The sequence below is a fragment of the Branchiostoma floridae genome, chromosome 8 (genome assembly GCF_000003815.2).
Source record: "Branchiostoma floridae strain S238N-H82 chromosome 8, Bfl_VNyyK, whole genome shotgun sequence".
Lineage (NCBI taxonomy): Eukaryota > Metazoa > Chordata > Leptocardii > Amphioxiformes > Branchiostomatidae > Branchiostoma > Branchiostoma floridae.
The window spans coordinates 20850281-20877326 of NC_049986.1; the positions used below are offsets into that span (position 1 = coordinate 20850281).

The 27046-nt window shown below is 41.5% G+C and overlaps 2 protein-coding genes across 3 annotated transcripts; one reads left to right on the forward strand and one right to left on the reverse strand.

The window, feature by feature from the left end:
* Nucleotides 1–2398: 2398 nt before the first annotated feature.
* LOC118421238 (zinc finger protein 721-like) lies at nucleotides 2399–25220 on the reverse strand. The gene is made up of 4 exons (XM_035828436.1): nucleotides 25114–25220; nucleotides 7565–8038; nucleotides 5946–6065; nucleotides 2399–5388 (listed from the first exon to the last, which is right to left on the reverse strand). The coding sequence occupies exons 2-4, from the start codon at nucleotides 7986–7988 to the stop codon at nucleotides 2639–2641; spliced, it is 3294 nt and encodes a 1097-aa protein (XP_035684329.1). The 5' UTR covers nucleotides 7989–8038; nucleotides 25114–25220; the 3' UTR covers nucleotides 2399–2638.
* LOC118421246 lies at nucleotides 12934–24551 on the forward strand. 2 transcript variants are annotated; one of them, XM_035828445.1, is made up of 9 exons: nucleotides 12934–13586; nucleotides 14700–14808; nucleotides 15319–15975; nucleotides 18337–18407; nucleotides 19903–20100; nucleotides 21428–21498; nucleotides 22193–22355; nucleotides 22581–22709; nucleotides 23539–24551. In XM_035828445.1, exons 3-9 carry the CDS (start codon nucleotides 15320–15322, stop codon nucleotides 23766–23768), a joined length of 1518 nt encoding a protein of 505 aa, XP_035684338.1. In that variant the 5' UTR covers nucleotides 12934–13586; nucleotides 14700–14808; nucleotide 15319; the 3' UTR covers nucleotides 23769–24551. The 2 variants fall into 2 exon arrangements, with proteins under 2 accessions (XP_035684338.1, XP_035684337.1); XM_035828444.1 differs by having other exon boundaries at nucleotides 12935–13586; nucleotides 15314–15975.
* Nucleotides 25221–27046: the final 1826 nt, after the last annotated feature.

Below are 27046 nucleotides of genomic sequence, written 5' to 3' on the forward strand. Positions count from 1 at the left end.
CAAAAAGGCCCCAGAGAGCCTGCTATGGAGGCTATATAAAATGTCTATTCTTAATATTTCAATAAACACAGAGAATTATGTCATCGATCGTGAGAATCATACCCAAAATACTGCAAGTTAAAACAGGAAGTTCATGTGAATATATCTATCTTTCGTTCCGTTTGTCCATGAGAATTTAGATACTGTACTATTACCAGCGGGAGGCCAAGCAAATGCCCCCCCCTCCCCCAAATCATCAGTCTAAGCCGATCATCAAAACATTCCCTAAATTTGACGTTTACTGCACAAATGTATCACAAAATACTGACATCTGAACTAAAGGAAATGTCTTACCTTTCGAATTTTAGTATTCCTGGTGGTAACGGAAGTGAAATAGAGCAGAAATCACGTTATATTTAGAAAAACGATGCTGCTAAAAACGACCAAAAATGGTGGGCAAGCGGTAGCCAGCAGTTTAAGGTCGAAGGTCAAATACCTGATTACCCAACCAGCAGCCTGGGTCACCGCATATCCTTCAGTAACCAATCAAACGGAGTGTGGTAGGGCCACTATTTTCACTCCATGTAATGAAGTGGACGTTATATTAGTGATTGATAATAAAGGAACGCATTCCTCTGTATTACACATCAATTCAAAACCAAACAATTTCTGTCGTAAAGAAGCAGAACAGTGGAGTCCGCGCAACACTTAATTTCTATTAAAGATCATGAACTCTAAGAGAAGAGGGATATTGATTTGACTTTATTAGAGATCCACAACTAGCTTAACAATATGTGTGGCATTAGCTTAACAATATCAGTGGTATTAATCATATAGCTATAACCAAGTTGCAAAACACAATTTATGTATTCTCAGCACTCCCCATCATTTTTTATATTTCAGCCATACCATAGGTATGGTGAAATATATTGTATTCGTAATGTTTCTTTCTTTCTTTCTTTCTTTCTTTCTCCTGTCAAATTTTCAATGCGATTCATCTCCGCCGTTCCTGGACCAAATGACTTGAAATTTGGCACAAGGGTAGAGTGGGCCAATACCCAAATGCTTCTTTTTCATTTTTTTCATATCTGCTCCTTAAATGATTTTATTGAGGTTTTATTGCAACTTTTGGACCAAAACTGTATAATTTGGCCCCCTGTACCATGGTATTACATCCAAATGACCTGAAATTTGGGACAGAGGTGCCCTAGATACTTATTCAAAGGACCCATGCATAACATTTGGTATAAATCACTTCAAAATGGCTCCTTAAGGAGGTTTTTGTGGGAGAGTTTTGGATATGTGAGGTCTGGAGTGCCGAGGTCAACGACCTCTAGGTCATTCCGGTGTGTCAGGGCCACAGGTGTGTCAGGTAGATCCAATTATCTACCTACCTACCTAGTCCATAGACATCCAGGTGGTTGGGGGGACAAGGTAAATCCAATTAATGACCAGCCAATGAGCGAGCTCATTTTGCTGGAAGAGTCCATTGTTGGGCAGGGGGTGTTTTTTAAAATTTACTTTTAGACTTTGGTGATAATGCCAATGTTTTTTTTAGCGGAAGTGTTTTTGCACTGAACCACTTGACATAAGACTACTACTGGGACAGTCCATTTTTGCACATAGGGGGGATTTTTTTAAAATTTAGTTTTGGACATGGGTGATGATTCCAAATGCCATTTGTTGAATGGAAGTTGACCCCCACCTGAAGACTGCACATGAGGAGTATTCGGCAGCCAATAAGCAAGCCTGGTGTTATCTGGAAGAGTCCATTCATGCACGGGGGACTTTTTTAAAATTCAGTTTTGGACTGGGTTGCTTATTATACAAAAGGCCATGTACTGTGAGTATTTCTGGACTTGTCTATTGTGCATTTTAAACAGGGTGTGCTGGGAGATTCCATTCTTCGACGAAGGGGGTATTTTTTTAAATTCATTTTGTGGACTTTGGTGATAATGTCGATGTCCTATTTTAGCTGATGTATTTTTGGATCGCTCCACTTTACATAGGGGTATAACAGGAAGAGTCGATTCTTGCACAGAGGTTTTTTTTTCAAATATGGTTTTGGACGGCTGATGATTCAAAATTCCATTTCTTAGCGGAAGTGTTTTTGGAGTTGTCTATTTTACCTTTCTACATGGGGCGCACTAGAAGAATCCATTCTTGAAGGGGGATTGTAAGATTCATTTTTGCTCAAAAGTGTGATTAGTAGTTAGAAGTCATTTTAAGCAGAAGTGTTCCATTTTTGCACATGGGTGATTTTGGAACAGTCTATTGTTACATGAGGAGGGAGATGGCTGAAATATTCTGTATTTGCTCTCAAGCAAATGTCGGCCTTTCTAGTCTTAGCATGCGTTCGTCAAAACTCTATTTCATGTAGCATGCACCGTTCATACTTACTTCGCAAACCATCGGCTTCGCAGTCGACAGGCATATGACTAGCTTCTCAACAGTACACAATTGCCGTTTTTTCCAGTCGAAATGTTTACGAAAAATCAGTGTTATTTTCGGAATGACATATGCACATTACAGGCAAAACGTTTTCTTAAGTAAGTCTATTTTGCCATTTATGAAGTTGCAACAAACCTCCGTTATGAAATAAGCAAACGATGTCTCTTTTCGATAAGATCTCTCTATATTGCCTTTCAGTACTGTGGATTTAATTGTCATTGTGTTTAGCCAAATGGTTGGTTAAACTGTCCTTCCGTGCAGTAGAATAGTCGCAGTGGTCACATTTGTAGGGTTTCTCCTTGGTGTGCACAAGAACGTGTTGGTTCAGATTGTCCTTCCTTGAAGCTGAATAGTCGCAGAGTTCACACTTGTATGGCTTGTCACCACTATGTGTCCTCATGTGTTTTATTAGGTAAGCCTTTGCGGTTGTCTTGAATCTGCACTTGTCACAGGCGAAGCGTTTCTTGCTCGAGTGTCTGAGTTTGTGGATGTACAGACAGCCTCTTCGAGCTGTAGAAAAATCACATTTGTCACATTTGTAGGGTTTTTTACCCGTGTGAATTCTCATATGTTCGTCAAGGTGACGCTTTCTACGTGCCCTGTGCCCGCATTCGCCACACATGTAGGGCTTTTCACCGGTGTGTTTGAGCATGTGATCGTCTAAACTGCTTTTCCATGAAGCAGAATAGTCACATTGCTTACACTTGTATGGCTTCTCTCCGGTATGCGTGAACTTGTGCTGTTTCAGATACACTTCGTATGCTGTCGAGTAGTCACACAAGTCGCAAGCGTAAGGTTTCTCACCCGTGTGTTTCATTGCGACGTGTACGTTTAAACTCCGTTTCAGTGCTGCAGAATACTCACATTTATCGCACTTGTAAGGCTTTGTGTGGATTGTCAAATGTTTGGATAGTGCAGACTTCTTAGTTGTCCTGTACCCGCATTGCCCACAAATGTAGGGCTTCTGACCTTCGTGTTCGAGCAAATGAAGGTCTAAACTTCTTTTCCGTGCAGCTGTAAACTCGCACTGGTCACACTTGTAGGCTTTTTCTCCAGCATGGAATTTCATGTGTTGGGATAGGGACGGTCCGTCAGTTGTCCTCAATCCGCACTCTCCGCACATGTATGGCTTCTCATTGGCGTGTGCAATCTTGTCGTTTTTAGTTGAACCAGAAACCTTGGGCGGATCACGCTTGCAGGAGTTTTCACCACTATGCTCTTCTAAATGCTGAAGAAGAGACGATCTCTGAGTCGACTGGTATCCACCATGGTGTTTGGCTTTGTGAAGATATAAACTGCTTTTCTGAGCAGCTGAATAGTCGCACAGGTCACATTTGTAAGGTTTCTCACCTGTGTGCCTTCTCATGTGTGAACGAAGAGTTGATAGTTGAGCGGCCCTGTACCCGCACTCCCCACACATGTAGGGTTTTTCGCCGGTGTGCGTTTTGGTGTGCACGTCTAGACTAGACTTACTCGCTGACGAATAGTCGCAATGGTCACACTTGTAGGGTTTTTCACCTGTATGTGTCATCATATGTTGGGATAGTGCGGACAGTACAGACGCCCTGTACCCACACTGTCCACAAACGAATGGGTTTTTACCTCTATGTCTTTTCATATGTCGGGATAGGTAATGCTTATTGGCTACCCTGTAACCACACTCTTCGCAAACGTATGGGTCCTTGTACTTGTAGGACTTGTCACCATGATGTTTAATCTTGTGAAGATACAAACTGTTTTTATTTGCAGCTGAATAGTCGCACAGATCACATTTGTAAGGTTTCTCACCAGTGTGCTTTTTCATATGATTACGTAGAGTTGACATTTGAGTGGCCCTGTACCCGCACTCCCCACACATGTAGGGTTTCTCGCCAGTGTGCGTTTTGATGTGCTTGTCTAGATGAGATTTACTCCTTGCAGAGTAGTTGCACTGGTAGCATCTGTAGGGTCTTTCACTCGTATGCGTTCTCATATGTATGGATAGTGTGGACTTTGCAGCCGGCCCGTACCCACACTCGCTACACATGTAGTTGGAGACTTTTTTACCACTATGCAGCTTCATGTGTCGGGATAGGTGTTGCTTATTGGCTGTCCTGTAACCACACTCCTCGCAAACGTATGGACTATTTTCTTCAAGGTTGCGCATCTGACTCGCACGAACCAGTGTATGTGGGTGTGATGGCGTATCTCTGTCGTTTGGGGTACTGTCCGCACCACTCGTTTCCGCGAATGCAATGTCCGCATCCTCGACCTTCTGGTTCCCCATTTCTGTTGTGTGGTCCTCTTTGTCGATCGGTCCAGTTTCTGCAGTGTGGATCGCCACATGTCGAAATAAATCAGACATCTGCGAAGCCATGTAACCACAATCCCCACACTTGTAGGGTTTGTTACTACAGGTGGTGTACTTCTTGTGATGATCCAAACTTCTTTTGTATTTAGCTGAATAGTCGCACTGGTCGCACTTGTATGGTTTACCTCTAGTGTGTTTTCTCATATGTTGCATTAGAGAACTTTTCTTAGTCGCCCTGTACCCGCACTTCCCACACATGTAGGTCTTACCACCATTGTGCGTACGCATGTGCCCGTTTGGACTGGTTCTGCAAGCAGTAGAAAAGTCAGACTGGTTACTGTAGGGTTTTTCACCTGTATGCTTTCTCATATGTCGGGATAGGCCAATCAATGTAGCTGTCCTATATCCACAGTCTTCGCAAACGTAGGTTGAGTCTACGGTGTGTTTGTCTCCATGCTCACCTATCTGTCCCGAGAGGGCCCGTACATCTGGATGCGATGGTGCATCCCTGTCGTTTGGGGTGCCGCTCGCAAGACTCATTTCCGCGAATGTAATTTCCGCATCCTCGACCTCCTCTTTCTTCACATCTAGTGTGTCTTGCTTCGTGTCGTTTGGACCGTTTTCTAGATGACTGGTAACAACCTCCCACCTAAAAGGGTCTCCCATTTCTAAAATGAAACGAGGAATAGAGAAGCTGTTATTTAGACAACCCGACCCACACTACACTATGATATATATAGAATACAACACGGTGTATTCCGAATCACCCGAGGTACCAGCCAGACCGTGTGTCGGATCGCCCGACGGTCGACGGCCGGAGGGTGGTCCAACCCGTGTGAGGGCTGGGACCGAGGGTGATACAGAATACACCGTATTTTATTTTTGTCATACCCACCTGAGAAAACCCATGTTTTGATGCGAAATGCGCCAGAAGTTGAACAAAATTGGTGCCCTCGAACAAAAAGTGCTACAACAGCAATGTTCCAACATCCGAATCAGGTATTCCAAATGCCAACCGTGCCGCACTCGGCCCACTCGAAATAGTTTGATTTACTAGTACTCGAAAGAAGCCTGTGATACAAACTTCGAGCCTGTGTGATACGGAAAGTTATCACACGGTCCGGAACACCGTATCGAACGTTTTCGCGTCACAGGTAAGACATAATTATGGATAAACTAAACTTTAACTAAACAACACTAAAATTGATTAGGGAGTTGTTCGCACCACTCGTTTCCGTGCATGCAATTTCCGCATCCTCTCCCTCCTCTTTCTTCACAGCCGTTGTGTCGTTCGGTCCGTTTCCTAGACGACTGATGGTCACCTCCTTAAAAGTGTCTTCCATTTCTAATACAGAAAACAAGGAACAGAAAACCTGTTATTATTGCCCACATTCCTTTTTTTGCCATCACTATGGTGACATAACAATTCGGAACCTGGGATAATTTGGCTCTAAACAATCGGGACAAGTGGCACCAAGCTTAGGATAAGAAATCGCCCCCCCCCCCCACAAGCCCAGTTGTGCTCCTATCAGATGTCCAGGTGCCGAGTAGTCCGAGTAACAAGATGGCTATTGGCTAAACATCCTGTCAATACTGAGAAGGGAATACAGTAAATGCATTTAAGTTCGCGGGGATTTAATTTCGCGGTAGCTGGAAAAATGACTTTTCGCGGTGGATTTAATTTCGCGGTAACACCATAGACTGCAATCTACTACCATAATAGAAAAATGTTTGCGGTGGTCACCGCGAAAACCGCGAACATTTCTGCATTTACAGTTGTGTCTACCTCAGCCAATCAGAATTTCTCACCTAAGTTGTCTGCCTGGAATTCTGTAGACTCCTTTGCTTACAAAGTTTTGGCTGGCTTGCGGTTTCTATTCTTTTTTTTTTTACTATTAAGGCCATGTTGATTTGATTATATGGATGACATCCTCTTGGAACTCCAAAATTGATGCGAGCGAGCGAAACAAAAAAAAGTTTGGCCAAAAAAAAATTTGCCTTCAGTATGAAATCTAAGTGGTCAGGAAGGTTGAACATAGGACTAAAAAGACATAGTATGGTATAACAACACTTAGGTGTACATTGTACAGCTGCAAACCATTTTTTTCTTGGACCGATCCAATAAAAACAGACCTGAAAAAAATCAGTGGAACGGGTTTTGCCAATTAAAAAATAGACATGTTGGCAGGCATTTGGGGTCTTACCAGGCCAAGAAGACAACAACAGCGAAGTCAAGTAGAGTTTAAAGTCATTTGTACTCAGTTTCTACAGTCAAAGGTACAGAGACAGAATTTATTACATGGAGATGAGATTTTAAAATGGGAGTCAGATAATATAATCCACCAAACAGATTCCTTTGTAACATAATTGACCATTGTTTTGAGTATTGCCAATTCTCAAGTTTCCACATACAATCAGGTTCAGGTCCGGATCTGGCAATGATCCTCTGGACCTGAACAGGACCTATTATTTTCTGTACTGGTACCTACCCCTACTGACAATATTTTTTTTTTAAATTCTGTCCTTTCACATCTTATTCTTTGACTTTAGATTTATTTTAGCATTCTATGGCATTAGTTATATGTTTTTGGATACTTTTTTTTTCAATCTACAGCATATATGTTTTCATTTTATAGCTGCTTTGCACAATTTACCATGTGGTTAAAAACCTTTTTTTTTTTGGAAACGGCCGAAAATTGGTGCGAGCGCGGATGTCATCCATATAATCAAATCAACATGGCCTAAAGCTGTCTTCCAAAGTCCATATGCTAATGAGGTAAAACCAAGATTTGTACCCGCATCCATCACACACCAGAGTCTGGGATGTAGCGAGCCTTTTCTTACCTTCACCACTGGAAGACGCCCTGACCAGCAGCTCCTTACAGAGTACACCCTCTTGGCTGTCATGCTCTCTCTGTGCCTTCGCACATGCCTTGACAGCTAGCCCTGCATGCCAGATCCTATATCCCACCACCTGATCCCCGTCTTCTCCTGGACCATCCTCCATGTAGGGGGCCATCTGACCACAAGTTGCCTTGCTACGAGTAGGACGGAGCAGCATGGGCCTTCTCTCCTCCCGGATGACATCTCTCTTGCAAATGTTGGCATTACCCTGCCTGTCTCTCTCCTCAAGCAGTGCGAAATCATCCTCTGTAGGTCGTAAGTAGGTGGGACGTGTACCTTCGTCCTTTTCAAACTTCAATCCCTTGTTCCATGGCGTGTTTTTGGCCTTGAACTGGCCGCCATGTCGTAGCTTTTTACGTGGCATGGTGATGGCTCGTCCTGACAGTGTGACCTTCCTCTCTGAATGATTGTCACCTGCAGCAATGTGTGATTTCAGGTATATGTGAATGTCTGCCCTTTCACTCTCAGTTTATTGTTAGATCAGTTTATTGTTAGGCCACACCGATTTAATTTCTTGGTTCACGGATTCGCTCGCTCCTATTTTTTGGGAAAAAAAATAAAAATAAAAATTACCACTCACCAAATTTTCACCATTAATGAAACCATTCACCAACTTTCTGGTGTAGCAAATTGGCCTTTGTATTATAAGCTCCTTAAAGTGTGGGTACAGGTGCTGTTACTGTACAAAAATAGTGTTTTTGTACTTTTTTCAAGCTGAAAACTTTTTTTCTTTATGTTTTGGATTAGCCGTTACCTTTACCCCAACCATTTTACAATTTTTATTTTTATTTTTTATGCTCTCGCTCCATATTTTTTATGAAAAAATCCGTTAACCAAGAAATTAAATTGGTGTGGCCTTATGCATTGTTATATGAAACATAGCCAAGTACTAGTGGGGGGGGGGTGTCCATGTGTCACCAGGTGTACTTCCCAGCAGGGGAGGGGAGGGGCTGGGAAAGGAGAGCTTAGACTGTTTATTTTACTTCAAACATGCTATTTCTTGGGACCTGAGCAAGACAGAAGTGTCGTGACATCATACTAGTGCCTGTCAGGGCCACATTTCAGCAAAAAATGAAAGAAAATGGTGTGTGTATGAAGTAAAATGAGCTTTGATCTACTTTTAGCATGTTAAAAGTGCCTAAAAACAAAAAAATCATCATTTCAAGAACAAATTTCTGGGCTCTATCACTGCAGAGACAGTTACCGTGTGTCAGGATGGACAGCTTTTGGCAATTCTAGCCCTGTTTCTACCACAATGCTTGATAACAGCAGGTCAGCTTCTGCTAGTATATTCACTGTTTCCTAGCCCTCCTGGCCTGCGGAAGATGCCATTACACCTGTCATATAAGTGTGTGTCACGGGGTCGTAAATCATTCAAATTCTTTCATATCTGGGATACTATATCACAACTCTTGTCCCCATTGTATGATGGTAGTTTTATTGTTAAATTCTCAATGTTCGCTCTGTGAAGGGGATCCGCCAGCCATCCGCCATGCAAATTGATGGTGGTCGAATGTAGTTCAGGGCCTAAAACTTTCAGATTTTTTTTCTTGGAAAAATGGGTAGAAATTCTGGCAGTTTTGAGGTCAATGTGACTGGGGAGGGTTTCTACTTTCTGATTATGGCCAAAAAGCTGAGTTTTTGTGGTTATCAGGGGATATGAAGTTGGGACTATTTCCTTGTTGTGTAAGGGTCTGTTAACGTTCCCTTGGTGGTTAGGCGTTTGAGGGGGTGGTAGGGTTTGGGGGTATTTTTCTGCAAATTATGCCGTATGATTTCTAATGACAGTGCATGGGATTTTATCACAGCTGATATGAGGGTAAGTTTGTAACGTCAGAAAGGTGAGTTATTGGCACTGTCTTTCAGTATGCCTAAACACCACAAACGAGCACAAACGAGCGCAAACGAACGCAAACGGGTCTATTATGCAGTGTTCATGGGACATTGGCCTTGTTTGACGCTCTAGATACACTGTCTGTACACTGCCTGTGCAATATTTCATAAAAAACACGGCAAATTATAAATATTTACCCGTTTTTTTTATATAGTTATTCCGCTTGTTTCAAGTTCGAAGGGATTTCTGGCCACCATCTTGGATCATCCGTTTTAGGGGTCTGGATGGGAAAATTGCACTTTGGCACTATAGTTGGGTGAATGAGATTATCTTCAAAGTTAGGGAGATGAAGAGCGATAGCTCTGATGTCGTAGCAGTGGTTTTTGACATTTTTTAGCTAGGGTTATGGGTTGCGAGACCGAGAGCGAAGCGCGAGTGTCGAGTGGATTTTTGACATTTTGATTATTCCGCCGTGGATTTTTGACATTTTTTAGTTGTCAAAAGCGCCTGCGCCAAGCCACGAAGGTACTTTCTAAGTAAATGAGGTACCGACAATTTCCCCATCCAGACCCCTAACACGGATGATCCAAGATGGCGGCCAGAAATCCATTCGAACTTGAAACAAGCGGAATAACTAAAAATAACTGGTAAAAACTGGTAATACTTTGCCGTGTCTTTTAATCTATCATTGCACAGACAGTGTATCTAGAGCGTCAAACAAGGCCATTGTCCCATGAACACTGCATAATAGACCCGTTTGCGCTCGTTTGTGGTTTTGGGCAGACCCACTGTCTTTCTGTGCCTTTATGTACACATTTCAATGTGCCAGGGCTTGGCTGGCGTCTCCCCTGAACAGAGTGTACGATTCTGCCATATGATTTCAGTACTGGCAAGGAATCGGACATAGAAAAACACGACCCATTTCAGAACTTTACAAATAACTTTACACACCGATGACCTAATCTCTCACACACGAATGACCAAACGCAGAAACATTACTGAACCCAAACGCAAGGACATAACTGCACCCAAGGGAATTGCGCTATCTGGAAAGAAAAGGAGGTTTCCTTCTAAACCTTAAGGCTAATCAATTACGCCGCTCTCGAAAAAAAGATTAATGGGAACATCTCAACTTTTCCACTTTACACTTTACAGATACGGCATCTTACTTTTTAGCACACAGGCCCGGAAAAAAATCGAGGCTGTTTTTCGAAAGCTTACATTTACACTTTACAGACACGGCTCATTAACCACCGGGGTTGACTGACAAAAGCTTGCGACAATGACCCACCACTCTCAGTCAGAGAGTCCAAATCTTTCACTTTACACTTTACACTTTACAGACACGGCATCAGCTTAGCACACAGGCCCGGAAAAAAATCGAGGCTGTTTTTCGAAAGCTTACATTTACACTTTACAGACACGGCTCATTAACCACCGGGGTTGACTGACAAAAGCTTGCGACAATGAACCACCACTCTCAGTGAAAAACGGGGCTTTTCCCAAATCTTTCACTTTACACTTTACACTTTACAGACACTGCATCATCTTAGCACACAGGCCCGGAAAAAAATCGAGGCTGTTTTTCGAAAGCTTACATTTACACTTTACAGACACGGCTCATTAACCACCGGGGTTGACTGACAAAAGCTTGCGACAATGACCCACCACTCTCAGTCAGAGAGTCCAAATCTTTCACTTTACACTTTACACTTTACAGACACGGCATCAGCTTAGCAAACCCCACTGGCCCTGAGAAAAAAAGGCTGTTTTCCCAATTTTACACTTCACTTTACAGACACGGCAACGTAACGTTCGAAAAATGGCTTGATTTTTTTAACCTCCTTGATTTGACCGAGATATACGCAGCTCTGCACACACACACACACACAAATTATACTAGACACTGGCTTCCTCCTTAGTAATCGTGGTAATGTGGAAATATACTTTTAGGCCGTGGTACCGATGGATACGTAAAAATGCCAATATACTTGATATCTAGCGCACAACAAACCTTTGTTTACAAAATTTAAAAAGCACCTACATTTCGTCCAATCAAAATAACTAATAATTACTATAGTATTTTACTCTAAAAATAAAGCTGAGAACGTGTACATGCTTTTGTGAGACTCTTCTTTTGTGTGACCTGCGCCTGGCACAGTATGTTGAACAAACTTAAATGTTTTCATTATTCTATCCCCTATGTTCTGAGCGAGACGGAGTTACACTCAGCATGGCTGGCCTTTCAAAAAACTTTGCACTTTTAACAGATGTCGACAGATGGCGCAGTGGCCAATTGACTCGTTGTTCCTGTTGTTTATCAGATAACATCAACGGTTCAGTTCACTGTTCATCCTTTGTGTCACTATTGCTTCGCATGACAGAACAAAGCAAATCACCGTTTCCATATTAACGTTATATGTACCTGTACACCTATGTTATTACCGTTCGGGTATTCATTTATTTTATTTTATTTATTGGTTTGGCTGTTCAGAACACACAGACAGGGGTGCCCAACAGAGGGGCTAGCCCTGCTGACAAAAACAGACACAATACATATTTCTAAGTTCATAAAGGATGGGAATGAAAACGAAAAAGAAAATTTCTATATGCATGGTGTAGGATGACATACATGTTATCTATAATATAATGGAATATATAACATCACTTGTCAACAACAATACAAACATGTATTTGCAATGAGAGGTCAGGGTCTGTATATACACGTGTATCATGTCAGACCATGCGTAAGGGTCGCCTAGAGTTCCCACAGTTTTCTTCGGAAGGGAGCAGTGGAGGTGGCTCTCCAGGTATTCCAGAGTGCTGTTTTTATTCATTTATGTATTTATTTTATTTATTGATCTTTGGTATTCATTCAATTTGTGAGCCTGGCAGGAAACACGTTGGTGCAAGCGGCTAAATCTGTTATCCTCTCCTTTTGTTGATCATTTGTTATTATTTCCAGCAAGGACGTCCTTGTTTCCAGGCAACGTTTATGTAAATTGCAAGGGAGTGCCAAATTTGCCGGAAATGAAAAGTGTTGGCCACATTATCAGAATTATTTTTTCACAATGTCAACTGTAGACTATACTCTCATGCCTGGCCGGGAGACATCAAGATTTCGTTACAAAGTAGAAAGCCCGAACGCCTGAAAAAGTAATCCACCGCGGCACTCTGCAGTACCAAACAAAAACATCCAACTGCGCACATCGCATTAGCATACCGCTACCGCAGCTCTGGGGTGACGTAACCATTGGCACATGCGCCTTTGTTTGTTTACTTTGAAACACCTGTGTAGCCTGTTGCCTAGAATAAAAACAAGGCTTTAAACCATTGAAAGCCTTTCTTGGTGGGATTTTATGCATGTGAAATCTGGGCATTTTGGGAGTGGCTGCCTTAGGAAAGACCCTACACTTGTAGAATTAGTTGTAAAAAATGACCTTTCTCGATCGAGGGGGTTTCCGCACCCCCCTAAAATAGTGGTATCGTCGCTAGAATGCTGTTTTCAGCCAAATGGGCCAATCCAAGGGCTCTAATTAGGGGTGTGTACCAAAAGATTAGCGGTATAGAAATTCTTGCAAATGAATTTGCTGAGACTGGACATAGTAGGCTATCATTTGAAGGTAAGTTTGTATGGCTTGAACTTTTTATTCTTGAGATAATTGCATATTTGTTTCCTCAACTTTCCCATTGGAACGCATGGGAAACGCATGTATTACTGGGAGAAATTCTAATGGCATCGTCTCCCCCTCTGCTGCCAGCTCTGCTGGCTTTCTTCACTTGTCATGTGATTAACGATAGCACAACAACGTAACAGACAAAACATTCTAATTATCACAGAATTTGACAGAAATGTTTAGAATTAACACAATGATCTTGAATAAAGCAAAATATTTTATTTCACCCTTTTGATGGATTCTGAGCGTTTTTCGTAATTTATGTTTTACCTTTGTGTTTGAATGCGGTGTGCTCACAGCTCGTCTTTGAAACTCTCTTTCATACGTCATGCGGCTGCTGAGGACATAAATTATTTTTGACTTCAAGTTTCTGATTTGCCTAGTGACTTTTGTAACGCCGGCTTTCTCTCCTGTGTACTGGGTTGCCACGACACCCATGGCGTAGGAATAGGTATGTAATGGTTACTACTATTTTGGGTAAAGTTATGCTTGGGGTATTTTCACGAAATTATTAAAAGGGCCGTGGGAGGGGGGCAGCCATGTGGGCAGCAAATTCTTAATTCAAAGGATCCACATTCTACTTTTCGTCCTCACTTATCCCGGAAGCCATCTAACGTTACATTTCAAATATCATGAAGGTCCATCTACTCGTTCCCAAGTTATTCCTCCTTTCCACAAATGGGTATAGTTTTGCTCAGTGATCCAGGCTTTTGTAAACTTCGCAAGGGTGACGCCCAGTAAACCTTTCCTTTGTTCTTGTGTGCGTCACATCCCCTTGCCCCGACACGTGTGTTGTTGCACCAAACTTCTATTCGTAACGGTAACCAATCAATCGTTCCAATTTAATTTTCCACCCAGTTCTTCCAATCAATTCTACATATTGGTTCGCGCACCGGCTCGTTAGTCAATCGTAGCCATGGCTGTGTGGTTTCTGCTTTGCCTGTGAAGTTTTGCCTATTTTTGTGCTGTTTGTAGCCCCCACATGTTCTGGTAATTTTTTCCCGGCCGTCCCAATTATTGCTTAGCTAGTTTGTTGGCCTTTTGAGGGTTTCGTGTGTTTAGTGCTCCACAGGCAGTCTCCTCTACTCATTTTTTAATGTCCTGCTGTTTGGCCGCCAAATTTTGCTTCTTTTGTACGGGACAGAGTTGCATTTTCATATTTTTCTTTATGCTTCTAATCTAAATTTCTACTATTTGGGTGGCGTGGATCCAGTCCTCAGAAGATTCTCAGAACACTGCAGCCCCTTTCCCAGGCCTGCCCTCTGTCTGTTATCTGAAACTGGCATTGCCTCCCACTGCCCCATATTTACCTTTACTGAGGGTAACATTTCGAACCTGTTTCGAAACTGTTTTAATCACTCATAACATTAATTTTGTGAGATTGCAAAATATCTTTTTCTTTCCAGATGTGACACCAAAAAAAGGCTATGGTCAGCAGGTTTTATTACTGTTCGTTGTGAAATAGGAGACATTTCTTTTCCTAGACCTAACCACACACAACCTTGAAGGTGTCCAGGTATCCATGTATTTGCTTAATGTACACTATGTTTCTGTCACTCCCCAGCCTGAATCAACGGAAGAACTAAACCCACACAGAACTGTGTGAGGGAGCTGAAAAGTCTTGGCCTTCCCCCAGACAAAGGACATAACGTCCTTGCCCAGACCTACAGCTGGTAAGGATTGTCTTGTCATTTTCTTGTCAAGTCTTTGATAGTGGTAAAATGTTTCCTATATCTTTGCATCGTTTGGGATTGGGTCGGAGTTTGTCCTAGGACAGTTCCCGATTTCAATCTGTACTACATAGAAGAATCACCAATTGTCCTAGGGCAGCTCCCGATCGCAGTCTGTTTCCTCTATCTTGGCATCATTTGAGTTTGGTCCAGGTCCTACGACAAGTTTCCCATATCTTAGTAACATTTTGGATTGGGTCGGAGTTTGTCCTGGGACAGATCCCGATCAATTTCTACTAGTAGAATCGAAGATTGTCCTAGGCTAGATCCGATCGCAGCCTGTCCTTGGACCAACTCCGATCGTGATCTGTCCTTGGACAATCGGCAATTCTACTTGAACGTGATCTCAACTGTGACATAAATATATATCATTTTCTAAACATATGTACTATGACCCCTTCTAACAGTGCATAGACTAGATTTATGACAGTGTTTCTTCTTTGTTCAGTGCAGTATGTCTGACAAAAAGAAGCCACGGCTGTCCATAGCGGAAAGAGCGGAAGGTCTACGCAAGAGAGCCGATGAGCAGAAGAATGTCACCAATCTCGTCACTACCCTTCAACAGGTCAATCCAGATAACACCAGCCCCAAAAATGCAATCTCCATACTCGTTGCCAAGTTCGGATACCCTGCATTTGAGCAAGCCCTGGAGCTGGAAAGGAGTGTACCAATGACAATGCCAGATTCCATGCGTGAATCCCTGTTGTTGAAGTTCGCTACAGATTGTGGATTGCAGAACTTTCAGGACATTCACTGTGTAGTAAAAAGTTTCCCAGAACTCATCAAGGTCAACTCTGATCCAGCCAATGTCAGAGTATTGGTTCCTCCCACAGACATATGCTTAAGAGGATGCACTGACCTTTCTGGGAACCCAGGCAAACTGACCATTCACGACCCTGCAAAAGACGTGACTTATCACAGTCTAGCTGGCACTTCTACAAAGAAGAAAGTAACATTGAGATGTCGAAAGTGCAATACCAATTATGGTTTTGCTATGTATGGGGATTCCGTGACTGGATATCGTTTTTACACAGAGGAGCGGTTTGCTGTGGAGGCATCCAACTGTACTTACATTGATAGACGTCTTTACAACTTTCAGTTGTCATTAAGGTTAGTCTGTTGTACACTGTCAGGGCTCGAAATACCACCTGCATATGCAGGTTAGTGCAGGTAACATTGGAGCTGGTCAAATATTTCTGGTGTCTACCTGCACTGGCCCATGTACTGGGTTTTATACATAAATGTAATATAATGTAGGTTTACATGGATTGTTATTAGCTGCATTGACTGTTAAATACCTATAGAGTGTCGAAAAAAAATAGCAATGGTTCAACAATTTTAGTATGATCCATACTTCCTAAGTTCAGAGTGGTGCAGGTAAAATTTGTTTGGTGAAGGTAATTTTCAATGTTACCTGCACCAGTGCAGGTATGCAGAAAAAAGTATTTCGAGCTCTTATTATGGATGGTCAAAGCTATTGTCAACACCCTGCATGGTGTCAGGCAGTGATCTAACCTGAGAAAAATTAGACCCCGTTCACACTAAAAAAAAATCATTCGGATAAAACTTTTACCCGAATAAAGTTTTTTCTATCCAATCCGAAATTGCGTTCACACTGCTCTTAGGGAATCCAATTAATGCGCCCTTGAGGTCTTATCCGAATAAAAAACTTTATTCCTAGTCAATGGATTTTTAGACTTCATGCTCCACAATACCTATATATTATGGAGGTATCTTTATAAATGTCCTTGTTCTTATTGACTTTCCCTTGCATCTCCTCCTATCCCCAGATGGAAATGAGCAGCTTTGTCTGTTCCGGGGTCCACTTGACAAATGATGAAAATTTACTTTTCTTTTTACTGAACAAACTCATCTTTGATTGTATTACATTTTTATTTAGTTGCATCCTATTCACTTAATGTGAATGTTATCCACTTGTGCGTTCACACTGCCCGAATCGGACAAATTGGACTCCCCGCGGTGCAGTTCTATCCACTTGCCCCAGGTCCATCCAACTCCTCGAGGTGGTTCGTGAAGGTTTTGTTCTGTCGAAATCCAAGTGATTTGAGAGCGCTCACACTGCAAAAACTTATTTGGATCGAGTCGTTTTATTCCGATAACATGTTTTATCCGAATCGTGAAAAAGTGTGAACGGGGTTTTAATCTCTCAAGAGAGCTGTCCCTCCCCACTTCTGTGGTTACATTTACTAGTATTAATGCTAAATGGGGGCATGAAGTGACAAACATCTGAAATATGCCGTGGTCAGCTCACGATGTAATGTGTCATATTCACCTGCATACATAACTGTAGCTGTGGCGGGTGCTGTATGTCTTCTTATGCACCTTAAGAGCAAGATTTCTTCACGTTTTTGCTTGCTGTGACATTTATGTTTAGCCTTGAAAGTCATAAATTATGAATGATTTATACTACAATTTAAACTACAATTTTACAAATTTACAAAATAGAAGGAAGGATTATTTTTATTGAAAACGAAAATGCCCACTCTTTTAAAAATCACTGATTGTGTCGTGAGAGGGTTAGCATTTGGTTGGGAATCAGTATGATTCGGCAGTCTGTGGCTAAAGGTCAGGATGGTTGGGAATAGGTCAGATGGCAATCAGGATACGGGAGCAAGTCATTTACTGGTGGCGAGATGGTTGGGAAATGTTTGGGACATGTTCGGCGCTAAATGATAAGCATGACCTAAACTGTCCTGACAGCTCCCAAACTACTGTTGCCCTGAGTCGGCTGGTGTCTGGGAGCTAAATTCGGCTATGTGTAACCTAGGCATAACATATGTGCATTTGTTTTACATTTTACATCTATTTTTTGTTTCCACTAACAGCCAGGCCTCTGTTTGGGAATGTGACTATTCAAGTGCCAAGCCCTTTTTACCTGCTGACGGCTTTAAGGGGGGCCTAAACCTTTTTTTTTAAAGCATTCTGCGATATTTTAGATACACCAAAAAGTCCAGTTGTTACCTGTTTTACGATAGTCCACCATATATAAGCGTTTCCACAATATTTGAACTTCGTGCGGCTGCCGTTCGGTTGTCGAGCCCGGGGAAGTACTGCGACCTTTGACCTCTTTGACGTATTCCGACCTCCATACTGCTAATTGCGCCACTACGTTATACCACATCTTTGTCAGACTCTAGATGAAGAGTTTACAAGTTATGGTCCACATTGGCAAGTCCTGGATTGAGAAAGCCGGATTGGAAAACTCTTTGTATACGATAAGTTCCCGCACAGTCAAGATGTGTGCGAGCTGGGGCAGATTGGCGGTCGGATTATGTCACAGGGGTCAAATAAGTAAAAACTTGCCTTTTTGGTGTATTCAAATATTGCAGAATGCAATAAAAAAAGGTTTAGGCCCCCTTTAAAGTCTCTTTTAAGTACAAATACCTTTGTCACTCTTGTCATTTTGTAATTGCAACATTATTCTGATAAATGAAAACTTTGTCATTTCAGTTTACATGCATGGGTGTCCTTCTCTGCTTTTAGCGAATCCTACAAGGACGCACTCACAGGTGTTGCAGAAGGTACTAATTTTAATTTAATCACATTTTGTCTGGACTGTTATAGGAATGTCTAACTCTTAATTTCTATAAATTTATGAATATTGGAATGAATGAATGAATACATTTAAAGAAAACATTTATACTGAACATTTATCTAAATGATATAGGAACAAATAGAAGTCTTGTGTCAACCATCTTGTACTAGCCACTCAAGTCAGGTGACCCAGGCGTTTCTTCAACAAAGTATTAGTAGTTTGCTTGTTTGAACCTTTATTTATTCATGAAAGCTTAAAATTGGCCTGCAGGCCACTTTTCATTGAGGTCATGAGGGAAGAGGCAAGGGTATGCTTGTAAAAAAGGGATGGTTAATGCTTTTCGTCAGATTGTATGGAATTTGTGAGGGTCATGATGAGGTTAATGATGATGAATGTTTTTTTCTTGAGAAGACATACTCACAAAATCACACTGGCAGCCCAGAGGCTGAATTCATTGGAATTTACATGGATATAAGATCAGCGAACATGTACAAGGGAATAAAATATGATAAACTATCAAATTATTAGAAGGACAGCTTGATTAAAATTGCTAGGCAACAAATATGGTTTAAGAGAGACCAGGCTTTTAGGTTGGATTTTATTATAGGGAGTCCGAATTTATTGGTGAGTCGCGTCAAGTGACTATTGTAGGGGGGTCCGGGGGCATCTACCTTCCATGGTGCAGAGTTTTTGATGATTTTGAATTAAAATAGTGCATTCTAAGGTATCCTAAAAGGCAAAAATACTGTTACAGAGGTCAAAGTAGAAGACTGTGACCACAGATGACCTGGAAGCATCCCTGGTCAATCAGAATTTCATGCTTGTCAGAGGATCTGCTCCCCAGTGCAAGGGCGTCCAGCGCGTCAAATTTCTTGTTATTCTAAGAAAAGAGCGTCATCTGGATGCCTTGACGCATGCCTGGCTAAAAGCCTGAGAGAGACATCTGTATTAATAATGACTATGTATATTAGATTGTATGTTTCTTTTAGCAATCTTTACATGAGAAGATGTGTTGGGGCGGTGCCCATCTCCGTTTCTGGCACGCTTTACACTAGGGTTTTCTGAGACCGTCCTGGCCAATACCTCTCAGCCAAGACGTCTCAAACAAGTGTAAATAGAAATTTAAGGGTTTCAAGACGTGATTCCTGCTGTGCGTTTTGAGACCACTCCAGAGGTTGACTCAAAACGCTCAGCGGGAGTGCAAAGATGCTCAGCTGGAGTGCCAAGTCACATTTATTCCTGTGTAAAGAGAACGTGTCTCAGAGGTCGCGTCTCAGTGCCTGCTTTGAGCGGTATCTGTAGGGCAAAGGGCCTATCATTGAGCCTACCAAGTGCTATCTCCACAGCATTTGGCCTGTGTTTATTAGAAGGTTGTTTTTGTTGTAATGTTTTTATTATATTTTTTTACCCCTTTTCTCACATCTTGTCTTTTCCATAGTTATGCGTTGGTAATAAGATGAACACTTAAATAAATTTCACAGGTTTGGGTAGAAAGACTGTCTCGGCAGCATTCTTCTGGGGTGAGGTGGAGATGGAGTTACGCCGCCTGCACCTCGTGGATACATTCGTCTTTAAGACGAAGAGTTTTGAGGAAGCCCTAGACATCATAGAGGAACATCGCCAAAAGTCCATCTATCCACATGCTGATGCTGACTGCACACCAGATTGCAAAAAGAGAGGTACAATTGCCTTGCTTATTTATGCCAGCAAAAAGGAAGTTGAAAAGGGTCCTTATATAGGTGTGAGCTTTAAATAAATCATCATTACAATTTTTTGCCGGCGTGTATCGATTGTTGCGGTTCTTGGTTTGGATGGATCATTTCATAGGTCAAATTAATGTATCTCTTCAAAAAGCCCTTTCAAATGCCATAACCCAGTCTGGACGGTTTAGCTGCCTAAGATGATATGTTTTTTCTTTGTTCAACAAATCCTATGTTATGTCTTTTAAAAGAAAATAGACAAATTCAAGACTTCTGTGTTTAACTGCTCTTTTTGTGTGATTTTGTTTAAATTACACACATTTTACATTTGCCAAGAAGGTTATGTTTTGGGTAGCATTTGTATGTCTGTAGAAGACCATCATAACTCAAGGATCCTTACATGGATTGTATTGATATTTAATATGTGGGTAGGTGTTGTTGAGGCTTGGAAACGTTAAGATGTTGCCATCATTTTACGATACTGTAGCGGGACTTCCGGGTTTGATATCTCTAGGTCTGGACATGCTGCGGCTATGATTTTTGAGTGGTACAGAGCTCTTGATGCCGAGAGTAAGTGGTACAGGTTTGGGCCCCCTAGTGGCTTGTTTTGGAACTTGCAGGGCAGGTTTACTGTCAGACTTTGAAAGGGAGTAACTCCAGGCATGTGGTTCTTTACATTGCACTGTTAGGCCCCCATTTACTACGATTCAAAAATAGAACTTAGAAGCCCTTAGCAAAAAAAAGTGAATTACAAGGCAAAAAATATCCAGTCCTAAAGGCTATGCTATGGTGCTGCCATTATCCCTGTACAAGAACCATGATGTTTCATGTATTTTTGTAAGCCATCATAAAGTCATCACACAAATTTGTCATGTGCTCCCTAAGGCTTTCGTCACATTTCCCAACTGGGACCTGGCCGTGATGTTGAAATGAAAAAAATAAAAATGTATATCTAGAAATATACACATATCATGTCCATATATCAAATTTTAAAACTTTGTGTATGTTGATGTCTTTAATATCATTGTTTTCGCTCCCGAAAGCTGTCCGGCCAGGCCCCTGCCGTTTGGAAATGTGAGCTTAGGTGGAGGCTAAGGCAGCTCACTTGCTTCCTAGCATGGGACATTCATTATGCTGGCATTGGTGCATTTCACCTGCTTTATGGCAGCAGGTGGCGGCACCAGAGCATGCCTGTGCTTCCAAAAATGCCATAGATTTAAAGATTGAGATTTCCGACATCTTGCAATTGTGGATACATGTATCTTGCAATTTTTTGACAATTGATTTTGTTTTGTCTTCTGTGCAGGTTGTGGACGTCTATATGTTGCAGATGGAATATGGAAACTAGTTTTCACTCACTGCATGATGCGAACAGAGGTGCATCCATATTTATTTCTTCTCAATGTTAGGCCATAGGAAGTATTATTTATGGATGACATCAGTGCACATACATTTTTGTCTGGTTTTGTTTTAAAAATTTCGGATTATCAACATGATGTGAAAGTAAAAGAATGTTAAGATATGCTGTATTTGTAGAAATGACTAATGTAGTTGCCAACATCAAGATTTATACTCTTTATTGCAGTTTTCCTTCCTTCAGAATTTGTTCCATGAGTTGTATGTGAAAGGGCAAAATCCCTTTAATTTTGTAAACAGTTGAATCCAATAATGGTGTGCATGTCCTGCTGGATTTCCTGACCAAAATATTATAGCTTCACCTATGACGTCATCAAACGTTTGACCTCTCGGGAACATATTTGAGCTCAAATGAGTCAATACAAGTCAATGTACTGAACATCATTGAGATACCTCGATACCTGTAATCCGAAAGTTAACAACTTTTAGCATATTGGGCATACATGTGCTTCTCTGTATGTGGAGCAATTGTTTGATATGGTATGTTTTGAAATTCTTGCTGTAGATTTTAAAACTAGTAACCAAATGTTGTATGTCTCCATGGACAGATGTAGTGTAGTCTTGGCTTGGCTGAAAATGTTAAGTAGAGAAACTGAATTATGTGTTGAATAGGAAAGAATTTACTCATGGTCTCCTCTACCCCATTTTTTTCCAGAATGTTGTCGCTGGCATACCGTTGTTGGGATATCCCGATGTTTGTACCAATGAACTGCGACCAGGCCATGCCTTCTGCGAGGAACACTGCCACGTTATGGAGAGTCTTCAAATAAAGACAAAACTGAGGGAGTTCTTAGCCTCATGTGGCCTGTCAGAAAAAGGTTATTTACAATTTTGTAATGTCTTAACTGTAAATGTGCATTATGCTAACTTCTGTTGGTAAAATTTATTGTTTTGACATCTGGCATAAGTAAATCATAATTCCTAAATTTCTTCCAGTCTCCGTGTTGGCTTTATCTTGAAGATAGTAATGCCGACAAATGTGAGACAGATCGAAAGATAGATTTATTGTAGTAACTTGGTCCATTCATACTTTTTATCTTTAGAAGCTACCCAGGCAGAGAGTGGACAGTTGTGTGAAGAGTCGCTCAGAAAAGTCAAGGACAAAATCTCAGCTCTTGCCAAGAGCCATGGGGATTTAGGGAAAGCAGGTTCTCCTCCCATCAAAAGTCAAGGTAACCAAGCATGATTGTATATATACCTGTATGTATGAGCACTAATCTGAATAAGCTGCTGGACCTACATGTCTGCTACACATTTTGGGTACAGTGAATGATTACAAACAATGACATCCTATGAAAACAACGCCCTATCAATAAGCAGTTTCATCAGGTTGGCAGATCAATTAAAAAGTCAGCAGTGATTGACAATATTGCAAGAGACTTCAATGTATTAGATTTGGGTTACCTGTAGCCAATGCCACTCAAGCAAAGGTCAAGGAGAGGACAACAAATGCAAGTTTTAAATAAGGAAGCCCTCTGGGTCAGAAAGTCTACACCAGTTATGAATAGAGACGAGGGGGATATAGACTCGGCCATGTTTGGGACTGCATACATGCCGCTACGTCACAGAGTGGCAAGGATGATTAATGTATCACGTTTCAGAACATTCCAATGTCAAGTATTTACGTCACAATACAATAAGGTTAAGTTCGGATTGCAATGACTTTGTCTAGCTCATATATCACCGATAGGTATTTGTTTCATTTTGTACTGATGAAGACGACAGATGGTCATTGAAACGTTTTCTGACGAATTGAATAAGGTTGTGTTACAAAGAAAACTTTGTCCATTAATATCCTATGATAGACAGTTATTAATTGTGGCAGATAAATTAGGGAACACGTGATATCATATTGTGGGAGATTCATTTGCTGAAAAAGAAAGACTGTTTTGGTTCAAACATGCTATCAAATTGCTTGTTGTGAAAATGTTTAAAATGAATGGCACTTTGATTTGTCTGTGATAATTACCACGTTACTTTCAATATATTTTTGGTTTACAGTGGGTACAGATTTCGTCAAAGACCACCCACAGGCGGTTTCTGAAGCGAGCAGCAGCGAGGTACAAGGTACCGAAGCTTGCAACAAAGATACTGGGCAACATAAGTCTCTTAACATGTTGTCTAGAGGCCATCTTGTCATCGTTGGAGGAGGAGGGATCATATCCAAGTTTGATCCGATTTACAGGTGTGTCTTTAAGATGTCCTTATTTGCCAAATTTCGAATGTGGTAGGGAATTTCCTGAGCAGCCTTTTTTAAACCTGCTTCTCTTGTTAGTCATCTAACTTGTCATGTTTCTGGGAGAAGAGTGCTGCTTCAGTGGATGGTTAAGTTGCTAGTACCCACAAGTGGTACATTGCCTCACACTGAACAAACTGTTAAAAAGAATCTATCTTTTTTTTATTTAATCACAGCGAGCAGGATTGAAGGTTTTGCAAATTATTTCCTTTCAAAATTAACAGAATTCTGACATGATGTATGCGGTCATTCAAAACAAATTTTCTACAGGAATATTTCCACTTGGGCACAAAGTAGCACAACATTGACGAATTTGCCAAACACATGTCCAAGCCAATGTAAGGCCACACAGACTTGATTTTATGGATATATCATTCACTGTCCTTGGAACCATACATCTTCTAATATTGTACTTCTTTGTCAATATATTGAATATCTATTACTTCAGTTGAGTCTGTTAAGATGAACAATACAACCTACATGTGCCTCCTGAACATAAAGACTTGTTGTTTCTTTTGATACACCGCATTCTGTGGTTTATTTATTTGTTCGTTTGGCTGAAATACCAGTCAGTCAATGCTGCCCAACTGTTACAGAGGGCTGTCCTTGATGTTCTGTGGTTCAATTTATGATGTCAGCATTGTGGTCTTGGGTTTAGTCGCTTTCTTTTCATTTGCTGGATTTTTTTTTTTTGCCCTCTTGCATTATGTTTGGGGTCTTCAGAGGATGTCATCAATAAAATTAAGTCAGTGTTGCCTAATATATGTTAGATTACTTAGATTAGTTCTGAAATGGGTCATGTTTTTCTATGTCCGATTTCTTGCCATATATATATGATTTGGCCTTTATATCCACTTAGAAAGCATGTAGAGCACCAAATTTTAATAGACACAAAGGGGAAACTTCCCTGAACATGTTTGTGGTGGTGGTTTTCTCATCTGTCGCGGGCAAGTTGTCGGATAATTTTCTTTAGGGAACAATTATGTCATGTCAATTGCAGTGGACTGTACTGTCGCATGTCGCAATCACGTTCTTTTGTGGAGTTTGAATTATGTACATCGATATAGTATCTTTACTCACTGTTTCAAGTCAACTAATTTCCTAGTGATAGTATTAAAACTCGGCACAACATGTTAGATATCAAGGAAGCTGCAGCCCCCCCATCCCGCACCCCATTTGTTTCACCAACTTGTGGCCATGGTCCCCTCAAAAGAAAACCTACGTTCGAAGCTACTAAATTATGTTCAAATACAATTCAATCTCTACAACTGGATAAAAACGGAAGCTACTAAACGTCCCAGCACGATCCCAGCCCATCAAATTGTCAAAAAATGTCTTACCTACCGGTTTAGTCCGCTTCCTAGTTGATATAGCGATCAAGCTAGTTGGGAATGGCGTGTAATAACGAGATTTCAAACCTCTCGCACTGCTCAAAATGGCGGACAAACTCAATCAGGGGTCAGCGGGGTAAAGGTCAAAGGTGTCGTACCTGATTAACCAAGCAGAAACTCGAGTTACAATAATAATCTGTCTTTAAAAGAATTAAACCCCACGTAATCATCACATATTGAAGAAGAAACGAGAAGGGGGACCAGGAATTCTAATAAACCTGACTTCACTCTAGGGTTCAGGTAAATTAACTCGTATATGATATGTTGCATATCAAATTGCCTTCATACATTGATGATATTGCAGAAAAGAAACAGGTCCCGATATATGAATTACTAGAGTTCGGGGACCTCATACCTCCATGAAATATTTATTGCTTTTTTGTGGATGGTATGTATGTTTATAGTCGGTTGTATTTGAGAGTAATGGTTATATAATATAAATGTTATGGGAAAGTAGTGGTGTATTTATTTAATGACACAGAGGATGTCCATCTGATTAGTAATTATCAAAATGTGACACTTAATTGTGTAATGTGCGTTTAAGAGGTCGACGGCATATGGTAGCGTGGTGTTCCTTAAGCTTGATGTTTGGCATTTAAAATGACTAAGGTTGTCAGCATTATTGAGGTTCGACTATGTGCCTCAGAGCTGTGTGGTGGGAGGAAGTTGGGAAACTTAGAAAGAAGAAGGGATGTGGCCAACTTTAGTCAGATGGTGATTTGATTTTCCACCAATATGTCATAACATCAGCTGTTCACACGGTACAAAAACGAGATGCACACTTTCCTCTGACAGCCCTACACCAACTGTAAGATGAATACTTGTGGAAAAACTAAACTTTACTTAACCAACGCCAAGATTAATTGGGACTTACCCCAAATTTTCAGCCGACTCCGTCAGCCTTGTTCACGGAATGGACCCGTCTGCTGAACTTCCGGACGTGACGTCAGGGACACACGACTGCAGCAGAGGGTCGTAGATGCCAGATAACCTGTGTCGCCCCCCGTCTCTGTTTAGTGATGGACGGTGGGCACGAATGTACACAGCCTCCTCTTGCAAAGAACTCCGGCTCTGAGTCAAGGATTTTGACTTTTTCAAGAGACACTGAGTGTCCTGGCGACTCAATGTGTATATGTTTGGATACCTCCGAGCCCACAGAACTTGGTCGCTGGTGTTACAGGAATCTCGTTTTTAATGCGCGCTCTGTTTCTCCGATATACGATTCTTTGCACTGACCTTTGTTTGTATTACCTTGGCAACGTATATGGTAGACTACTCCACATTTGCTCTCCCTAGGTGTTTTGTCTTTCGGTGATACAAGTACATTTCTTAGAGTCTGGGTCGGTTTGAAGTAGGTCTTTATTCCATATTTCCCGAAGGTCCTACGTAGTGCTTCAGAAATACCCTTAGAATACGGCAAGACCACTAACCCCTTGTTAGGTTTGGAAGAGGTGGTTTTCGTAGTTTGTACTGACTGGGGTGGCTTAGGTGTAGCTGCCTTTTTGATGGCCCAATCGGGGTAACCACACCGTTTTAGGGACTGGATCACGTGATCCTTCTCCTCCTCTTTGTCCTGAGGATCAGTGATAATGGTCTCTGCCCGATGGAACAGGGTGCGAATGACCCCTAGTTTGTGGTCTAGCGGGTGGTTGGAAGAAAAGTTCAAGTACTGATCAGTGTGGGTTTTCTTTCTGTAAATTCTGATCTGCAGCGAGCCGTCCTCTTTTATAACTGTAAGGGTGTCCAAAAAAGCTACTAAGGAGTTGTTCTGCTGTTGTTCAAAAGTGAACTTAATGTCCGCGACACAGGGCGACACAGTGGGCGACACAGGTTATCTGGCATCTACGACCCTCTGCTGCAGTCGTGTGTCCCTGACGTCACG